Consider the following 22,371-nt stretch of genomic DNA (forward strand, 5'->3'; position numbering starts at 1 on the left):
GCAGAACAATATTTTTGAAAAAAATAATTATTTAATAAAAAATGCACCTAAGTTATTGAAACTGATTGCATATGGAAGCATTTAATTGGTATCTAATCGCATCAAAAGGATTTTGATTGTTTTCAGAGGAAAATGTTCGAAAAAATTTAAGCTTATCATGTATTATATTATTGAAAAATTTATACAAAATCAATAAAATTATCATGAAAATCAGGTTTTTTCAAGAGCATTTAATGAGCATTAAATTATTATGACCATTCTACAACAGTTTATTGCTTAAAAATGCTGTTTCTGGCCAATATTCTGCTAACTTTTTTCTTAAGCTAGCAGAACAATATTTTTGAAAAAATATATTTAATGAAAAATGCACCTGAATTATTGAAACTGCTCGCATATGGAAGCATTTAATTGGTATCTAATCGTATCAAAAGGATTCGGATTGTTTGCAGAGGAAATGTTTGAAAAAATTGAAGCTATTCATGTATTATCATACTATTGAAAAATTTATACAAAATCAATAAAATTATCCTGAAAATCCGGTTTTTTCAAGAGCATTAAATGAGCATTAAATGTTTTTGACCGTTATAGAACTGTTTTGTGACTAAAACTGCTATTTTCTTATATTGTCTGCTAGCTATTTTCTTAAGCCAGCAAACAAGAGCATTTTTCAAAGAAATGATGGAGCATTAAATTCGGCGATATGGCAATAAGTGAGCATCGAATGAGCACTAAATTTCCATGCTATTAACTCTTTGTTCTGCTGACTTTGTACTTCCAGCTTAAGGGACATAGTAAGGCAGCATATTAAAACAAATACATGTTATACGAACAACCCAGCAAATAATTCGTTCTTCCGGAGGCCAAACCTTGCTTCAGGTTACTATCCCATGGTTGGCAAGATTCACATCGAACGCATTTTAAATCGAGATCGAAGAGAGAGATACGTCTGAATAGAAGCATAAAAGATTTGAGGAAGATGGCCAAGCTGTGGATCCACCAACCTTGGGCGAGGTGAGAAAGTTTGCAGAGAGCTGAAGAACCACAAAGCCATTGAGAAGGACGGATTCCGGATTATCCTGAGGGTATGTTCTAAGGAGAAACTACCTACGGACTGGTTGGAAGGACTCACATGCCCTATCTATAAGAATGGACACAGACTCGACTGCCCCATAGACTGAGGCCGTTGGGGAAAGTTGTTTAGAAATTAGATAAAAGCTGGGATTTATCGAAAGCTAAACTACTAGAAATACATTTTCTACGGCTAGAGATGGGTTTTAATTATATTCCAGTTTATCCAATCTATACCTATAAAAATGCAGTCCGGTCTGTCTGTCTGTCTGATCCATATAGGCTCGGAAACTACCGAACCGATCGACGTGAAAATTTGTATGTAGGGGTTTCAGGGGCCAAAAAAGGTTCCTATGATGGTTTGGGACTCCTCTCTCTTCTGGAAGGGAGGGGTCCCATACAAATGAAACATAAATTTCTGCACATCTTAAAAACTAACCAAGCAAATGGAACCAAATTTGGCATGTGGATGTTTTTAGGAGTAACAAATATGTCCATATTGGTTCGACATCCGTCCCTCTCCTGGAAGGGAGGGGTTCTATACAAATGAAACACAAATTTCTGCACATCTCGAGACATAACCAAGTAAATAGGCCCAAATTTGATAGGTGGATGTTTTTAGGGGTAACAAATATATTCATAATGGCTTGACACCCCTCCCTCTTCTTCAAGGGAGGGGTCCCATACAAATGAAACACGAATTTCGCACAGCTCGAGAACCAATCAACCAAATACAACCAAATTTGGTATGTGAATGTTTTTAGAGGTAACAAATATGTCCATAATGGTTTGACACCGCTCCCTCTTCTGTAAGGGCGGAGTCCCATATAAATGAAACTCAAATTTCGCACAGCTCGAGAACCAATCAAGCAAATATAACCAAATTTGCAAGTGAATGTTTTTAGATGTAACAAACATGTCCATTATGTTTCGAAACCCTTCCTTTTTATGGCATGTCTCCAAACACCATTTCGAAATCCAAGATGGCGACTTCCGGTTTCTGAAAAACAGCGGCAAATGACCAAATACGACCCAATATGGGTATTTCCGGAATTGTTATGATGCACTGAAGCCACAAATCAACCTCAGACACCGTTTTGAATTGTAAGATTGACCAAATACCATCCAATATGAGTATCACCGGAACCATAATGATGCAAGGAGCCACAAATTGACCTCAGACACCATTTTGAATTGTAAAATGACAACTTCTGGGAAACAGCCGAAAATAACCGAATACTACTACATATGGATATGTCCGTAATCAAAATGATGTAAAGAAGCCAAGCATTGACCCTGGACATCATTTCGGATTCGAAGATGACCACTTGAGTTTCAACGAAAATAACTGAAATGCACCCAATATATTTTCTTGGAATAGACGTGATGTACAAAAGCCAAAAGTCAAGGATGTTGTCATACGGAAACGGAATAAAAAAAATCGCAAGGATTCAATGACTTTGAAATGATTAGCAGGGCGAAGTTTGCTGGGTCCAGGGGCGACTCGTGGCTTTTGAACCTACCTGTTCAACTACAGATTTTGAAAACCGCAGTTTGAGGAGGTAATCACAATCAAGGCCGCGTAATCATGCAAATCATTCTATTTGTTACTGTTTGGAAGTGAAACTAAAAACCAATAAAATATTAATATAAATTTGCGATTGAAATATATTTTTTGCATGGAGTTCCCGTGTGCAATGCACAGGTTGCACCTATGGACGAGTCGCCCCTGGCTGGGTCAGCTTGTGGAATAGTGTTAATGCTACCTTTCACAACATAAAATATATACTCACTTATATTGCATGTCTTCCCAACATATCCCTGGTCACAGCGGCACTCCTCGGGGGCAATACATTCGCCATGCTTGCAACCATTACTGCAAACCGGTATACACCGATCACCGGCCTCATTTTTCCCGTAACCAACGCAGCACTTCTTCAGAATTCGATCCTTCACAACACTGGTGGTTTCATTGATTACCTTGGTTTTCAATCTGTACGCCGAACACCGAGGTGGAACTCCGAAGCACCACTTCTGATATCGCTCTTGGTAGGTTATTTCCCGGGGTGCTGTCACGTACAGCTGAAACTGTTCCACCTCCTTGCAAACGTTCGGACCCTCGAGATCCTCATCCACCAGCACCTTATCCAGCTGGCCAGCCACTAGAACCGCACTCAGGAGTAAACTTACTGCTAGTGTCCTAAATTCTATCAGTCGTGAAGGTTTCATGTTGATATCTCGAAGAACGCACAACCGACTTTAACTGGATACAATTGCTCTAACACCAAAAAACACAACCGCCCACAAGCACTGCAACAATTAAATGCGTGTGACTATCTAGATGCACATTCCCTCACAAATCTTCTTATCTTATTTATTTTTCTTGTCGATCAATTCCAATCACACCCAATCGCTTCGTGCCGTAATCCACATTTTTTCCGCCACAATCACTACAGCCTGATGTTTCATTCATAAAGATTGCTCTCGTGTGGAACGAAACACGCACACGTGCGATTCACAGATCACTGCCAACCCAGCGAGCAGTTTGCTCCGAAGATCACGAACGTCTACTAATGTTATGAGTCAGTCAGTCGATCATAACAGTTGAGCAGATCGATCAGACTACTAAACCGAACCGTCGATGTAGTGGTAAGCCCCCTAGCGTACCTACTAGCAGCTGTATTCGACGCGATTTGAAACGAAAGTGAAGCAGGAAGAAAGAACATGCACTGTGTATAAAGCTTGTTTGCAGTAATTTTTCAATTATTCAGAACTGACGTTGTACTTCCTTCTATTGTTGATAACACAGTCATCGCCTGGTGGTGCGGTACTTGTAGAGCATAGCACAGATTCACTCTTTTTTTTGCTTCTTTGTTCACTCCGATCGTTCCGCTTTGGATGCATTCAGCTTCACCACGGCAGCACCGACTACACGACTCGACAAGCTTCTTTTATCGCTGGCGGTTTCTGAGAGTGTGAGGTTGTTTTTATTTGTTCGACGATGCAGCGCTTAGCTGCAGATAACGATTGATTTCTGTAAAATAAGAGAGAGAGAGAGAAACGGAGAATTAGTTAAAAATATCGCATGAATCTGATAAAAACTGGAATTCATAAAGATTGCCTCCACGAACTGAGACGAAGGGTAATTAGGAAGTGACTAATTAGAGCGAATGTTTGGAAATGCGACCTTGTGGGCAGATCGTTTGATGCCACCTGCGGGTAAAGGGAAATCTAAAATCCACAGGGTAAAGGCACCGGTTTTGACAGTAATTTGTTATGTCTTTATGATTATTTTACCTTCATAAAGCATACAATAGCTGATGGCATTTTTTGGAATGTAAACACCCTACTATTTCGTCGATTGGAAAATATAATGTGAGTTTTCAATTCTATTTGTAACACCCTAAATAGTGTGAAATCGATCTCTATTGATAACTGAAAAAACGTCGTTTGGTAAGACGAAAAAGGGTGTTCGAAAGTCAAACATAGAGAAGGATGTTTTTTGCATCATTAGAACGCTGTTCTCAACTTAATTCAACTTAACAGATTTAATATTCAACCGCCCGTATGTTGCCCACGATCGATTATAGGTTATTGTCTGATCATTGCATAGGTATAGAACCGTCATTCTTAAGGTGCAAATGGCAATTACGTGGTACTCAGTTGCTTAGTTTTCATCACATGTAAATTATTTCACATCGTGACTTGAAGAAATCATACACTCAAAATATTTTTCACGTTATTGTTACGTGAAATTTCCTGTACTTATTCATTTTCTGTCAGTTTTCATGATTTATGTGACAAACATAACATCTACGTGAAAATCACATGCATACTATGTTTTATCACGTAGTATCTACGTGAACTTGGCAACGTCAAACAGAATGAACTCTCCGTGCGAAAATATACAAGAATCAAATGGCGAAGCTGTTGTGTAATTCGGTCTCTGAACATAAAATTGATTTCATCGATGGCTTGCCAATGAGTGAGATTTAGGAAAAACCATAATTCGACATGGAATCTTTAGCTTACAGATTTTGTACAGATTCAGTTCAAAGATTCAGGAGTTACCTGAACATAAAAAGTAGCAGCTAACAGTAATTATAGACGGTGAATGTCTTAATATTTGTCAGTTTTTATGTCGTTCAATCCATTTTCTTATTGGAAATTTTGCATGCCCGTGCGATTTATCTAGCAACATATTTCAAAAAATTCTGAAAGCTAATTTCTCTCTTAAGAATTTAGGAAACCACAATCGACATGAATACGTTTTATAAAACGTAGTAGCTATCCCTTAATCAAATGCTTTTCACTTTGCCGGTAGTTAAATTCTACGTGAAAATCGCATGAAACGCATATGTCTACTGAATAATATTCACAGGATAAATCATCTCACCAGATCATGATGAACTCAAATGACAATCACGTAAAATCTACGTGAAAATGACAGTGGAAAATATTCACATAACTTTTCCGGTAATCATAACGTGAAAAATATTTTGAGTGTAGGGTTCAAAAGGCACAATATTGTGCAAGAATGCAGAAAACCGACAACTACTACTATTGTACTATAATGTCTTTAAGCAACCAATCGTTATGAGATAATTTTCAGGTTTCCACGTGAGAAATCGATCATCAAATGGTACGATCGCTCAGAGAAAGCTAAGCAAACTACAAGGGATAGCTTGTATATAAAATGGCGCAACTGGAGGCGGTAGAAAGTGCCCTAAGGCTGAACCATCACAAAAATATCCTAAAGGGAAATCTAACGTGACATATTAAAATACTGAAAGATTTTCTGTAGGTCAAGAACCTGCCTATGGCGTCTCATGCTTTAAGAACAGAACATGATGAGTGGGAGAGGATGGTCATAAAAGATAATTGGAAAGCTGTAGCTCACTAACGACAGTAAAAAAAAAATAAAACTGCGAGAAACCGTGGCGTTACTCAGGCTCAACAAGAAAGACCTGAGTACTCTATCAGGACTTTAAACTGGTCATTGCCCGTGCAACTATCATCTAGATGACAATGCAGACTTGAGAGCAAAACTTCGAAACACCTACTCTGCGAATGCCGAGTATTCCAGGATTCCTACGTCCATCCGACGTATGAAATGGAAGCTCTTCTCAAGTATTTTTACATCGCTAATAGGCTTAGTTAATTATTATTTGTCGAATATTTTACTAAGCGTATCCACCGATTCAACAGTGAAAGGAGACGCACGGTAAACGTTCGCGTTGGAGTGGGTGGGAGCTTTGTCGCGGAACTGGAATGGCTAAGGCGACCAAAATTTAAAGAAATGCTTAAGTAGCTATAACATAGTGCAACAACAATTTTTTTTTTGTAGCTTAGCCTCTATGTATAATTTTTTGATGTATTTTGCAGCAAAAACAAATTTTACCGAACGCAGGCCTTGTCCTCGAGCTCAAAAAAAAAATGGGAAAAAAATTAAAATTAGACAGTGCAAAACCAAATAGCGAGGGGGGCTAGTGTGGTTGGTAACGTCTCCGCCAACCACGCTCGACGCCTGGGTTCGAATCCCACCGCCGACATAGGTGTCGATGGTTGTGAGGTGGCGTGATCCACTCACAACCAACCCAACTGGTCTAGATTCAATCCTAGCCGACACCGGGAGATTTTTTGAGGCGAAAAATCGCTGGGATCACGCCTTCCATCGCATGAGGAAGTAAAGCCGTTGGCGCCGGTCCGTTAATAAACGGGTCGTGAGTTAGGGTCCTGGGTGTGGAGTCGTCTCCCAAACCGACGGAAAATAAGCACGAATAAAAAAAAAACCTAAATTAATCCACCTAGCGGTCAGACCCAGCCTTTCTCATTCAAACTTTTATTTGTAAAAAGAGATTTACATGAACGCTTCAATCCAATAAATGTATATTCACTCTTTAGGTTCTAAAATATTGATGTTGTAATCTTTACATATAAAAATGCAGTCAAGTTTGTCTGTCTGTCTGATCCATATAGGCCCGAAAACTACCGAACCGATCGACGTGAAAATTGGAAGTAGAGGTTTTTGGTGCCGATTAAGGTTCCTATGATAGTTTGAGACCCCTCCCTCTTCTGGAAGGGAGGGGTCCCATACAAATGAAACATAAATTTCTGCACAACTCAAGAGCAAACCAAGCAAATGAAACCGAATTTGGCATGTGGATGTTTAAAGGGGTAACTAATATGTCCATAATAGTTGGATGAAACACAAATTTGTGCACATCTCGAGAACTTATCAACCAAATGGAACAAAATTTGGCAGGTAAATGTTTTTAGTGGTAACAAATATGTACATAATGGTTTGAAACCCGACTCCCTCTTCTATAAGGGAGGGATCCCATAAAAATTGAACACAAATTTCGCACAGCTCAAGAACCAATCAAGGAAATACAACCAAATTTGGTATATGAATGTTTTAAGAGGTAACAAATATGTCCATAATGGTTTGACGCCCCTCCCTCTTCTGGAAGTACATGTTTCTTTACAAATTTTTGCACATCTCGCGAACTAATCAACTAAATGAAACCATATTGGCAGGTGAATGTTTTTAGTGGTAACAAATATGTTCCATAATCAACCTCAGACAACATTTTGGATTGTAAGATGGCAACTTCCGGTTTCTGGAAAACAGCCGAAAATGGCCGATTTCCACCCAATATAATAATATCCGGATCTAGAATAATACACAGGAGCTAAAATCGACCACAGATAGCATTTTAAATTCTAAGATGGCGACTTCCGGTTTCTAAAACAGTAGAAAATGACCAAATGCTACCCAATATGAGTTTTTCTTTAACCAGTATGCCGTTCAAAATCCAAAAATTGTCTCCAAATGCCATTATGAAATCCAAAATGGCGACTTCCGGTGTTGGAAAAACAGCGGCAAATGACCAAATACCACCTAATATGGGTATTTCCGGAACCGTAATGATGCACTGGAGCCACAAATCGACTTCATACAACATTTTGGATTGTAAGATGGCAACTTTCGGTTTCTGGAAAACAGCCTGAAATGGACGATTCCCATTAGATATTAGTATTTCTGGAACCAGAAAGATGCACAGAAGCTAAAAATTGATCACAGACACAATCTTGAATTTTAAGATGGTGACTTCCGGTGTCTGGCAAAAAGCCGGAAATGACCAAATACAATTCAATATGAATGTTTTCGGAACCAGAATTACGCCCAGATGACAGAAATTGATTTCACAGGCAATTTTAAAGTCCAAAATGACGACTTTCGGATTCTGAAAAACAGTCCAAAGTGACCAAATATCACCCAATATGTGTTTTTCTTCAACCAGTATCCTAAATACCATTTTGAAATCCAAGATGGCGACTATCGGTTTGTGAAAAACAGCCTAAAATAAACATACTATCCAATATGAGTATCTCTGGAACCAGAATGATGCAAGGAGCTAACAATTGACCTCAGGCACCATTTTGAATTGCTAGATGGCAACTTAAAGGCAACAGTCGGAATTGACCGAATAATTCTCAATATGGATATTTCCGCAAACGTTATGATGCATAGAAACCAAACATTGACCCTGGACACTATTTTGAATTTGAAGACGACCACTTTTAGTTTCTGGCAAACAACCAAAAATACCTCCAATATGGGTATTTCCGGTGTCAGATTGATGCCAGAAAGTCTGCTGATAATGACAGAATACCACCCAAAATGAACATATTCAGAATTAAGATGATGTACAGAAGCCAAAAGTCGAGGAGGTTGTCATTTCGATAAAACCAATCATTTCAAACGATTTGTTATTTGACTTTGATCATATCCTATGGCCGATTCGTCGTGCATTTGTAGACTTCAAACAAACCGCAAGGAATCAATGAACTTGGAACGTTCAAATAGTACGACACCACATTTAAATTATATTGAGGCCACATATATCGATCAAAGCAGGTATAGTTTTAAATAGTCTTTGAATTTCTCTTCTTTCCATAACTCTTGAGCCACATATCAAATTGTTATGAAGTTTGTTATTTGTAAGTTTGAGAGATGACTCGTTCGTATGACACTAGTTATGTTCAAATAAGTCATGTAATCTTCGAGATAATAGACTTTTGTTGTTTTATTAACAATTTAATGCATAACGGTTGCTAAGGTTCGATTATAATCAAATGAAATGGGAACGTGTAGGGCAGCCAAAGTTTGAAACCACGTGTTCAATCATAATTCATCAGTTAACCCTTAACTAGCCCGCTCATCTGATAATAATAATCAAATCGGTTGTGTAGTTTCTGAGATAATGAAGTTTCGTGATTTTCACAAGTCGGCACATTACAAATGAAGTTACAGTTCGATTACAGTAAAATTCAATAGGGTCTTCTGAGGCAGCTAGACCATTCAGGTTTAAAATTAGTTTATTTGACACGGCACGATACATTTTCGTTTTACTGAGCCAAGTACAATTCGTATTAATTCTACGTTAGCAGGGAAAAGAGGGAGGCCTTTTATTTATTCTCGCGGCCGACTACGAGCTAGTGGGGATTTAAGGTGAGAGGAGGGAAATACAATTCTTGCTTAAAACAAATTAAGATATACGATCTATTTGTGTTTCGACTGGTGTTCTTTTTTGTTTTTTAAACATAGATTTAGGCTCTTCGTGTTCGTGTCTCCAGCGTCGTATACGGGTATTCTGACAAATAGACAAAAGAATATTAAATTTTAATGTCAGTCTTTTTCAAATAACAGTACAGTTGTGTCATGTACTGGAGATCACCGCTTCCCAGAATGTCTCTAACGGGTACGTTCGGTTGTTTTCCTCGGGCCCGGAGGGAATCTTTAAGCTCGGACCTAACATCACAGAATTCGGCACACGACCAAACAACATGCTCGATGTCATGGTAGCCATCGCCACAAACGCAGTGATTACTGTCTACAAGCCCTATACGAAAGAGATGCGTGTTTAACGTGTAGTGATTGGACATAAGTCTGGACATCACGCGAATGAAGTCCCGACCTACATTCAACCCCTTGAACCATACTTTCGTCGATACCTTAGGAAAAATGGAATGTAGCCACCGTCCCAGTTCATCTGAGTTCCATGATGATTGCCAACTGTTGAGTGTTCTCTGACCCAAAATGCTATAAAATTCATCATAAGCAATTGGTCTTTCATAAATATCGCCATCAATAGCACCCACCTTAGCTAAAGAGTCAGCCTTTTCATTACCCGGAATCGAGCAATGAGAAGGGACCCACGCTAAGGTAACCCGGTAATTTTTATCTGTTAAAGCACTTAAAAACCGCCGTATTTTCCCCAGGAAATACGGGGTGTGCTTCACAGGCTTCATCGATCGCAGAGCCTCAATGGCACTGAGACTATCTGTGAAGATGAAGTAGTGGTCTGTGGGTAGGGTTTCGATGATTCCAAGAGAGTACTGAATAGCAGCAAGTTCTGCGACGTACACGGAAGCAGGAGCATCGAGTTTGTAGGAGGCGGGAAAATTTTCGTGGAAAACACCGAAGCCAGTGGACTCATCTAGATTAGATCCGTCAGTGTAAAACCTTTTATCATAACTAACATGTCTGAACTTATTGTAAAAAATCTTAGGGATCTCTTGGGGTCGCAATTGATCCGGGATACCAGAAATGTCTTGTTTCATGGTGGTGTCGAAGAATATAGCATTATTAGAAGTATCTAAAAGTGCGACATTGGAGGAATCGTATGAAGAAGGATTAATATCTTGAGCCATATAGTCAAAATATAAAGTCATAAATCTGGATTGAGATTGAAGGTCGACCAACCTCTCGAAATTTTCAATTACTAATGGGTTCATAACTGTGCATCGAATTAGCAACCGGTAAGAGAGATTCCAAATACGATGTTTCAACGGAAGAATACCCGCTAACACTTCAAGACTCATCGTATGGGTCGACTGCATGCAACCCAAGGCAAAACGCAAACAACGATATTGTATTCTTTCTAGTTTCAAAATATGCGTGTTTGCAGCGGAGCGAAAGCAGAAACAACCGTACTCAAGAACTGACAGTATTGTTGTTTGGTATACCAACAGAAGGTCTCCTGGGTGGGCTCCCCACCAGGTTCCGGTAATCGTACGAAGAAAATTAATCCTCTGTTGGCATTTTCGTGTCAGATACCTAATATGACAAGCCCAGGTGCATTTAGAGTCGAACCAGACCCCGAGATATTTAGCGACTAAAACCTGAGAGATCGTTTTACCCGTTAGTACGAGCTGCAGCTGAGCTGGGTTATGCTTCCTAGAAAAAACGACCAACTCAGTTTTCTCCGGAGAGAATTCGATACCCAGCTTAAGAGCCCATTCAGACAAATTGTCTAAGGTATCTTGCAATGGTCCTTGCAGATCGCTAGCCTCGCTACCAGTAATGGATACAACGCTATCGTCTGCAAGTTGCCGTAGCGTGCATGAATTTGCAAGACATTCATCGATGTCATTGACGTAGAAATTATATAAGAGAGGACTTAAACATGAGCCCTGGGGAAGGCCCATGTAACTAATTCGGGAAGTTGTCGAATCGCCATGTGAGAAATACATATGCTTTTCTGACAACAAGTTGAGCAAAAAGTTATTCAAATTTGGTGAAAGTCCCTGCGAATGAAGTTTCGCGCTTAAAACTTCTACAGAGACAGAGTCAAAAGCCCCCTTAATGTCCAAGAACGCAGAAGCCATTTGCTCTTTCCGAGCAAATGCGACTTGAATTTCAGTAGAAAGCAACGCTAGGCAATCGTTCGTCCCTTTGCCCCGGCGAAAGCCAAATTGAGTATCTGAAAGTAAACCGTTTGTTTCGACCCATTTGTCTAACCGTAAGAGGATCATTTTCTCCATTAATTTCCGGAGGCAAGAGAGCATCGCAATCGGCCTATATGAATTGTGATCAGAGGCAGGTTTCCCGGGTTTCCCAATAGCAATGACTTTTACCTCCCTCCAGTCATGCGGAACAATATTTAGCTCAAGAAACTTGTCGAACAAATTCAACAAGCGTCTTTTTGCAGAGTCGGGTAGATTCTTCAACAGGTTGAATTTTATTCTATCTAACCCTGGAGCCTTATTGTTGCACGACAGGAGAGCCATTGAAAATTCCAACATCGAAAATGGAGGCTCTTCCGTAGTTACTATAAACGCGTCGCGAAAGGTTTTCTGTTCCGGTACAGAGTCCGGACAGACCTTTTTGGCAAAATCGAGTATCCAGCGATCTGAATACTCCTCACTATCATTCGAAACGTCACGGTTCCGCATGCGCCTGGCGGTATCCCAAAGAGTGCTCATCGCTGTTTCCCTCGACAACGCGTTTACGAACCGCCGCCAGTACCCGCGTTTTTTCGCCTTTACTAAGCTCTTCATCTGCCTGCCCAGTGCCTCGTACTTTCGAAGTAGGTTGACAGTGCCGTACTCCCGCTAGTCCTTATACGCCGCGGACCTTCGCGCGTACAGCTCAGAGCACTCTTTGTCCCACCATTTGTTGGGAGGGCGCTGTCTAATCGTTACCCCGGGTATCGATTTCGTCTGAGCTTGAGTCGCGGCGTCGATTATCAAGCCAGCTAAGAACGCGTATTCTTCCTCCGGAGGAAGTTCCTTGTGAGTCTCGATAGATTCCGCTATAATAGACTCATAACGCTTCCAATCAATATTACGTGTAAGGTCGTAGGAAATATTGATTGGGTTCGGGGGAGTTGAACCATTAGCAATTGATATAACGATTGGAAGATGATCACTACCGTGGGGATCGTTGATTACTTTCCACTGGCAATCTAACGCTAGTGATGTCGAGCAGAGGGATAGGTCAAGCACGCTTTCACGTGCTGGAGGATTAGGTACACGTGTCGCTTCCCCAGTATTCAAAAGTGTCATATTGAAGTCGTCGATCAAGTTGCAAATTAAGGAAGATCGGTTGTCGTCGTACAGCGACCCCCATAGCGAACAGTGAGAGTTAAAATCTCCCAAAATCATAAAAGGTGCGGTAAGCAATTCTGCTATATCAAGGAGTTGCTTCTGTTCAATCCGCGCGGATGGGGGAATATATAACGAAACAAGGCAAAGGTCTTTTCCATTCAAATTCGTTTGAATGGCAACAACTTCAATATTCGAGATCGAGGGGAGGTCGATTCTGAAAAAAGAATAGCACTTTTTGATCCCTAAAAGTACCCCTCCACCGTGTGAGTCTCGATCTCGACGAACAATGTTAAAATCGTGGAAATTGAGTTGATCGTTCGAATTGAGAAAGGTTTCACAGAGCGCGAATGCGTCACAATTGTATGTATTCATCAAATGAGAAAATAAATCGAATTTGGGGATGATACTTCTGCAATTCCACTGTAATACAGTGAAAAAATTCCTAACCTCTTTCGCCGTATTAGTCATCGAAAGATATAATAGCTGAAATGAGGGACCAAGTTGCTGCTAAAAGGTTCAAAAAGGTTTTCACTGTAGGAAGAAGGGCAAGAAGAATATTTTGTAGGGGATCTGGTATGTTGAATGTTTTAAATATCCAGTCCACAATATCAGAAAATTTTATGAACCCTGTTTCTTTTTCATCTTCTGATCGAGAAATGGGTGCACGAGGGGTTTTTGGTGCCCCAGGAAGCGGTGGGTACTCCTGGTTCGATTTGAAATTAAAACCGGGGGGTACTTGCTTCGGTTTTTCTTCACCGCTTCCTTTTTGTGTTGTCTTATTGGTCATTCCGCTAGGGGTTATCTTACGACCTTTGCGAGAAAGATTAGGAGAGTTGAGCATTCTCCTCTTCCTAGATCCCTCTGGCAAGGCATAGGAACACCCTTCGACGGGATCGTCAGATGTACCCTCATCAGTTGGCAAGAAGGAAAAGATGTTTCCTGTCAAGGGTGGCTCAGCCCTCTTAAGCATTTCTGCAAAAGAGCGCTTCGATCGTTCCTTAAGGGAACGCTTAATTTTTTCCTCGCGCTGTTTGTACGCGGGACATGCCGGAAGGTCATGCCGAGTTCCCTCGCAATAAAGACACTTTTCAGTATCAGTTTTGGCAATGCATGACCCGCGGTACGAACAGGCGTACAGGTAGACGAACCCTGTCCAAGCGGACGTAGTTCGGCAGCGCGGATCCGGCGAATGTTACTCGGAAGGAATCCGAAGGGAGGAATTTCTTTTTCCCTTCTTCGATGGATACTGAATGCAATTGCTTGCAATCCAGTATCTTTACACTTTGCATCAAGGGGTTTTTAAAACAGCCAACTCCATGACGCAAAATGTCATCGACAGTGAGATTTCCCTCGGTAACCACACCGTCGATTTCTACATCCTTGGCAGGGATGTACACGCGATACTCTCTCGTGAAGAGCTCGTAGCCAGCAATTTCATTTGCTTGCTTCAAGCTACTCACGACAACTCGCAGTTTGTTCGGCCTCACCTTCGTAATCTCGGTTACGGCCGAAAAATGTTTTGCCAGGTCTTTGCCAATTTGAATAATATTCAATGGCTTCTTTATGGGCCGGAAAAAACAACGTAGGGACCGCTAGCGGCATCTGGGTAAGCTTTTACCCGTACTTCCGGTACTCTTGGTACAGGACTTGGCAAAGGGGAGGGCACAGGGGAAGGTAGGGGTGAGCTGATGGGAGAAATTTCAATTTCTTCCCCGTTTGTTTCCACATCCAGGAAAAGTTGCACCTGCATGTCGACCATTTTGCGGGAGCGTTACGCTCTACCGCACACAAACGATAAATATTCGAATAGGGGGCGGGGGGGGGGGGTTCAAGTAGTTGATATTAAATTTTAAAAACAATTTTTCAATCTACAATGGATCAAATAAAAAAAAGACAGTAATACTAATACTAATAACAATAGTAATAATAATAATAATAATAATAATAATTATAATTATAATAATTGTAGTAATAATAATAATAACAATAATAATAATATCAATAATAATATTAATAATAATATTATAACATAGTAATAATATTGATAATTATAGTAAAAATTCTAAATGTAATACTTCACCGAACGTCTAAGTCACAACCTCACGGCTGATAGTTGGATTAATCGAGTGTCTCCGCAGAACAAACAATGACGATCCAGCTTCGTGTTGTGACACAGTGGCCGTATCTTACACGCGACCTTGTAGATGCCACTTGTAGTTGACTTCCACTCGCTCGATCGTATGATGGTCCGTGCTGCTAGCGGGGTAACAGCGGTGCGGGAGAATTATTCTTGCTGATATATCAGCTGCGTATCGAATCACTGGCGGGGTAGCCTGCCCCTACCAGTGTGCAGATGTTTCTGCCGATATACAACAGGCTATTGTTATCGCGCAACACAAGAACTAATCGACAAAAAAACACCCGTACGATAACTCGTGTATTGTTATTTTGCGAACTCAAACGGAGATAAACAATTTGCGTCTAATCGAGACGAAAGCAAAACAACGAATGAGCTAGACCATTCATTTGACACTAAATTTGTGCAAATCGGGTCGGCCATCTCTGAGAAAAGTGAGTGAGTCCAAGTAGTCTTCGGAATATGTTCCTTTGCATAGCTGGATTTCACATTTTTAAACATAACAGGCAAAGTAATAGTCCGATTGCAAAACAAATCAATAGGGACTTATGGGGCAATAAAACCTTCCATTTGACACTGATTTTATGAAAATCGGTACAGCCATCTCTGAGAAACATGAGTGAGATTAAACAGTCTTCAGAACACGTTTCTTGTCATCACTTTTGAACCACAAGTTCAATATTTATGAAATTCAAAACTTAAGGGTTTTCTAGGTAGCAATTAATTTCATGAAAATCGGTCCAGCCATCTCTGAGAAAAGTGAGTGAGAATAAAAATCTGCACATACACACACACACACACACACACACACACACACACACACACACACACACACACACACACACATACAGAAAATGCTCAGCTCGTCGATCTGAGTCGAGTGATATATGCCATTCGGCCCATTGGAGCACTTTTATACTTTCGGTTTTGCAAGTGATTGCTATACCTTTCTAGGAGAAAGGCAAAAATCGAAACCAAATGGCGTTGAAAAAACATCGAAAAGTTTCGATTTTTTCAAAATTCAAACTGACACATAAGACAGGCTGTCGGTCTGACTCGACCTTGGTTATGCCGGCCAGAATGCAGATTGCATCGTACGACATCATCACTGGTTACGGAAAAAGTGATCGCATAGTGAATAACCGGTTTATAGTTAATGGTGATAAAGAAAAAAAAACAAGCCTTTTTTCTTTTTCTTGGCGGCACCGGGTCTTTCTCTTGCTAAATGTTTTGTATTTTTGTTTCGTAACGGTATATTTTAATTTTGATGTACATAAGTGGCTGAGATGAATTTCTGTGATTGTGCCGTTTTACATTCGGGAGACGTTGGATTGTGTAATAGTCCATTGTTGTTTGATTAATGAATATGCCCTCCAATAACAACACACAAAAATATGGGAGCAATTCAGGGTCACTCATTTTTCTATGTTAACAGAGATTCTTTGTAATAATAAAATCAATTTTAATAAAAGTTGTAAACTAAGGCAATTAATAATTCACTTTTTCGATGAATTGGTCAGCTTTTTACGGCTTTTTGACATATGACTACGTCCGTTTGAGATTTCTTTCGCATCTTGTGAAACGTTTTATATGTAACATTTCAATCATGTATAACGATGTGAATGTCGACACGTATGCTTATGGTTTATACGTCGTTTGATACCTGTATTTTATAGAATTTGTTATTAGCATCAACAGTACGACATAATATGTTGCAATAGTAATTATTAAAAAAAAGTTGAAGAGGATGATGACACGACCACAGAGTTAACATAGAATATGACAACCTGTCCTAAGTCAATATTTTTTGCAATACGTTTGGGAATACACTCGATTGGGGTTAATCAATCTGAGAAAGTTTGTTTATTTGCGTCAATCATAGTAGACTACATCTTAAAAACTATTGCTAACATCACAAATATGTAATTCTAGTGTTCAATTTTTTTCTAAGAGCATTTCGCGACATCGTGAAATCAATAACTTCACAATATTGATTGAAAAGATTCAGCATACTATTAACTAGCCCGGCCATGGCATATTCTGTTCTATAAGAATTTGATACAGAAATTTTTCGCGTTCTTAATGAGCGTGTAGGAGCATAAAAGTTTAGTTTTCCTAGCAAATTTTCCGAACATATGCGTTGTGAGGGCTCTTTTCGTACGGATGCAATTTTATTGGAATGGACGTTTTGATAAGGCGACCAAACAACACTACAGTATTCTAAAATAGATCTAACATATGTAACAAAAAGAGTTTTTTATAGTATACGGGTCTACGAAATGATAACTGAACCTTTTTATAAAACTTAGCATACTGTTGGCTCTATTGAATATCGTGTTGTAGTGATCAATGAATGTTAACTTAGAATCCATAATCACTCCTAAATCTCTAATTTGTTAACACCTTTCTACAATTTGATGTCCAAGAGTGCAACTGGAGTATTCTTTTCCTTGTGTAGGATATAATATTGCAATTTTTTACGTTGAGATCAAGAAAACTTTTTTTATTCCAAATGTAGAAAATGTCAACCTCTTGTTGGAATTGTTGGATGTCTGATTTGTTTCTTATTTCCATGTACAATGTCATGTCATCAGCATATATCAATACTTTGAGAAGATTCAACACAAGGGTAACGTCATTAACAAATAAAATGAAGAGCAACGGGCCTGAATGGAAGCCTTGTGGAACTCCAGATGTCACTTTTACTGGTACAGAAACGTGTCCCTTAAACCTAACCGTTTGCGTCCAATTTGTCAGACAAGATTCAATCCATCTAAGTAGGCCTGACTCAAATAATTATTGATGTCAAATCTCTTACCTAACTTGAAAATCGGTATAAAAAAGATTTTTTCCAGACTGATGCAAATTCTCCGGACGTAAGGGATAAGTTGAAAAACCAAAAGAAGGGTTTTACGAAAGCAGGAGCAAGATTTTTCGTAAGTGAGGGTGGAATTCCATCTGGTCCTGGACCTTTCGAAGCATCCAGTTCTTTTAGTGTTGCGAGGATTTCTTGAACAGTTATTTGTTTAACAGATACGTTATTTATTTGTTCATGCAAGTGCGAAAAGTACCCAAAGTCCCTGACTTTGTCGCTATTTTTATGAACGGTTTGAAGAAAAAACTCGCAAACTTGTTGCAGATTCGCTTTGAGTCAGTACTGGCAAAGTCTTCATATTGCATGCGAGATGGGAAGTTATTAGACTTCATTTTATCGTTTGCAAATTTAAAAAACTGTTTTGGGTCTGATTTAATGTTATTTTCTACTCTTGTGTTGTAGTTCTCATACGCTATAGATATTTTAGTATTCAGTTCATTACATATGTTCAAATATCTGTCTAAATTTCCTTGGTCTTTAATTTTCTTGTAAGTTTTATGAGCTTTTTGTTTCCTATTCTTAAAATTTTTAATTTCTCTGGTAAACCAAATGGGATATTTTGAGCTAGCCATTTTCTTTTTTGATTTTGGTACAGTTGAGTCTAAAACACCGTACAGTGATGATAAAAAATTATCAACCGCTTTGTTCATATCTGTTTCATTTTTTAAAAGTAACTGCTAGTCGATGTCAGTTAATTTATGATTGATTAGTTCAAAATTTGCTTTAGTGAAATCATATTTATATTCAGGCTCATGATCAGAGGGACGTGATCTCTCGGTATCAATCACTAGCGAGTACTCAATTGCAGTATGAAATTTTTCATTTTTCCATAGGGGATATTCCGCTTTGTCAACACTAAAATCTTCCGTGCAATTGGTGAATAAAAAGTCTAAAAAAAAAACAGTTTTACTCATTTCGGATTAAGTTAATCTGATGTTAGCCAAGTTGACTAAATCCGTCAAAAATAAATTGCAGAGTTTCGTTTTCTCCTACTACAGGAAGTAAAAGCTCAATCACCGCTGTGACGACAATGAACAACAGCAAAAGTTATGTGCCGCTATGCGGTTTCACTCGCTGCTGTCTGGATACGGAAGCAAGAAGAATGAAGTTGAGTTGTTGTTTTAGGTTTATCTGTGTTTTGGGGACTTTTTTGGGTATCTTACACGCAGGCTTCTAAAATTGACTGTATTTCCGTGACAGCAAGTTTTAAACTGGAAGGGCTCTCATTGTATTGCACAGCTGTCCCTGCTCCCCATACGTTCGGTAAACAGTCCGACAGCGACTGTCGACAACACACACATAAATGCCAAACGGGCTCTTATTTTTCATCTCCTTATGTCTGTTAGTTTTTCCAAGCTGTCGTTAATGACATCCTTTACAGCGCGGAACCCTTCGGTACAAATCCGAGCGGGCTGTCAGGTGATTATAATTCACAAGAATAAGGCCGATGCTATAATGCAAACAGTGTGAAACACTTTTATCTCGTGTGGGAAATAATATCAACAATGAAGAAATATATGAAATGGTTTGCTTCATGTTCATCATGGCATCGACCTAAGAAAAAGGAGAAATGAACGAGTGCGAATCTAATAAGGCGGCATCCATAAATTACGTAACGCTCATAGGGGGGAGGGGGGTATGCTTGAGCGTTACGATTTGTTACACAGGGGAGGGGGGGAGGTGAGTTCAGCGTTACGTAACGAAAAATCTCTGGAGAGACTCTCAAAAACGAGCATTTTTATCAAGCAAATCCTCCTGCAGCGTTACGTAATTTTTATGGGGGGAAGGTGTTGGCGTTACGTTTCGTTACACATGGGGGGTGGGGGTCCAAAAATTGGGTTTTTTGCGTTACGTAATTTATGGATGTCGCCTAACAACGATGACAGCCGCAGCCGATCAGAAGCGCAGATCAAACCAACAGGACATCTTAAGAATGAACAAAACTAGACTGTCATGTCCGAACGAAGAAGAGCGGCTTTGACGTCTCCTTCTCGCTGTCAGCCACAGCAGCACCTTCTTGGGGAATTTGGTGTGTAAAATGAATTTTACCTCGGAGCTCATTTCCTTCGTAGGGTAAAATACGAAGTGCCCTACCAGTCGTTGCCATCCAGGACGAGATAGGTCTCGTCGTCCATCACCATCGCCACGTTCCGATTCGCCGGGAAAATCGACTTGACAATCTTATTCAGCCGCTGCCGCTGCGTCATTACCTGCAGCTCCAAAGCCAGTGTATGGGACTGTCGCTTCGTGACATGTATGTCTATGTTCGTTAGGTACTTTTCCACTGTTTGGCCGCATGCACCAACCTCCCGGCCAAGCGCACGCAACGATGTAGCCACTTTTCCCTCGGTCTTACTCTTCAGCATCCTGTGAAGCTTCTTGTCGCTCAGGATTTTTCGCCGTCCGGAGCCGGGCTTTCTTTCGATGCTCTGAATGTTGTTCTGTAGTGTCAAGATGTTGTAGATTGGAACGGATGTATCCGGTGTCCACGAACTGCCGCACGATGTCTGTTTTTTTAATGGAGTAGCTTCACTGTTTTCGCCATCACGTTTAGAGTTCGACTGATAGAGCTGTCCATTTTTTCTGCTGACTCATGAGTTACTATGATTGATGCTGCATGAGTAGTTTCGTTAGTGAATGCGAGGGTAATCCTATGAAAAATCTGCCATTTTTTTACTGCGAACGTCAATACAGAAGCGGCAACTCTCATGTTCATGTTATTCGACACTTTACGGATACTTGTGGTTCCATGAATGCTGGGAGGATCTTTTGATTTCGCATAAATAATTTACACGAACGGAGATTGCAAAGTTATTATTTGAAGTGATTTTCGTACATGAGGTGAAATGGAACCTTTGTTTCAATTTCAAAAACCTATTTTAAAGTTAAAAACTAGTCAGTAGATTAGTTTTTCGCTCGTCTCAAGCCAAATGTTTTGATAATAGCATTTGTAATGATAAATCAAACATATGATACATTTGGTTACAACTACGATAAATATTAAGCTAATGCATCATTGATTTATCGAGCAGTTGAAGAAGGCATTACGTTTGCAAATTATTTAAATTATTTAAAAAGGCAGAAAGTTTCCGTTTTTGTCGTACAGCTATCGAAGGCTTTAAAAATATACTCATGTAAAGTTATGAAACGTTCATGTTTTTTTTCGCCGAAATCAACTATAAGGCATGCTGTTGAATTGTTACTTGGGCTACAAATTATCTTGATGGTGAGCTGGAAGAAATGTAATTGGCTCCTTCAACAGTGCTTCGGCCAAAACCGGGGCTTCTACTTTATATATTTCCCCACTCTGATTGATCGCCGACTTGAAGATTCATATGTAAAGCATAAATACGCTAATGAATCGAACACATTTCATACTTTCGAAATTTATACTACGCCACTACAAATGGCTATCAATCGATGGCATTGGAATTGGATCGGTGCGAGCCACATTCGTGAGCTTGTTTCAAGCAACGAAAAAAAAAATCCAAAGCTACACGTCATTCGCAAGGTCACTCAATAGAAAAGACAGAAGCTAACTGCTCGGTACTGTAGCCAATTTACACTGTCTTCGAGCGTCCTCGAGGTATAGAAAAAGGTGTTGCTGGGTAAAAATAACCACATCAACAGCTTCGTATTACACAACCATCTCAACAGCCTGACGTGTTACCTTAATTGAAACATTATCAACCGTGATGCTTCTGGTAGCGTTGAATCGAGACAAGACAAGTGTTCGCGAAAAAAAATCATCAACCATTTAGGAGGCATTTGAACTCGCCTTTCAACTAGGACATGTCTAGCCAACCGCGCGTGAATGTGTGAATTGCACCTTTTCCCCCTCCCGCCGTTCACTAATTTAAAGTGCCAATTGGTTAGCACATCTGCTATTTGGGAAATTCTTCGACTAAGTCGAAGATGATAAGTCCACATATTGTCGATTCTGATGGAATTTTTATTCGTTACCTATCCACGTGCTACGAGAAGGAAAAGAATTTTTAACGCTCCAACGCGAACTCCTCGTTTTTCGGCACTCTGATTACTCAGCAGTTGTTGTATTTTGAGACGCGAACGAAAAAAAAACGCCATCTTGCTGAGGTGTGCACATTTTCTAGCGAACATTATTTTTCCACTGGACGAGTTTCAACCGAAGAAGTCAATTATTGAGCTGTTCGAGTTGCGACGCGGACGCAAGCGAAGTAAATATCATCGCAATTAGGTCTTGATTCTATTGTTGTGCATTATGAAATGGTAAACAATGTATGTGTTATTAACCGGTTCCTACAATGCACGGTTAGGAAAGGAGTAACCTTGGAAACGACAAATTGTTGGTTACTCAGCGGATTTCAATCTCCGAATTGAATCAATTATATTACATTACTCAATACTATTTTCA

At 39.8% G+C, this 22,371-nt stretch overlaps 1 protein-coding gene across 3 annotated transcripts in view; it reads right to left on the minus strand.

Annotated features, from left to right (window-relative positions):
- The window catches only part of LOC129726127 (protein draper), a 106,108-nt gene that overhangs the window by 43,914 nt on the left and 39,823 nt on the right, over positions 1-22,371 (minus strand). For all 3 annotated transcript variants that reach the window (XM_055682785.1, XM_055682782.1, XM_055682783.1), the window contains exon 2: positions 2,862-4,102. In XM_055682785.1, coding sequence (XP_055538760.1) covers positions 2,862-3,297 — 436 coding nt within the window. In that variant the 5' untranslated portion in view covers positions 3,298-4,102. The remainder of the gene's footprint in view (positions 1-2,861; positions 4,103-22,371) is intronic.

This window comes from Wyeomyia smithii, chromosome 2, assembly GCF_029784165.1.
Source record: "Wyeomyia smithii strain HCP4-BCI-WySm-NY-G18 chromosome 2, ASM2978416v1, whole genome shotgun sequence".
NCBI lineage: Eukaryota > Metazoa > Arthropoda > Insecta > Diptera > Culicidae > Wyeomyia > Wyeomyia smithii.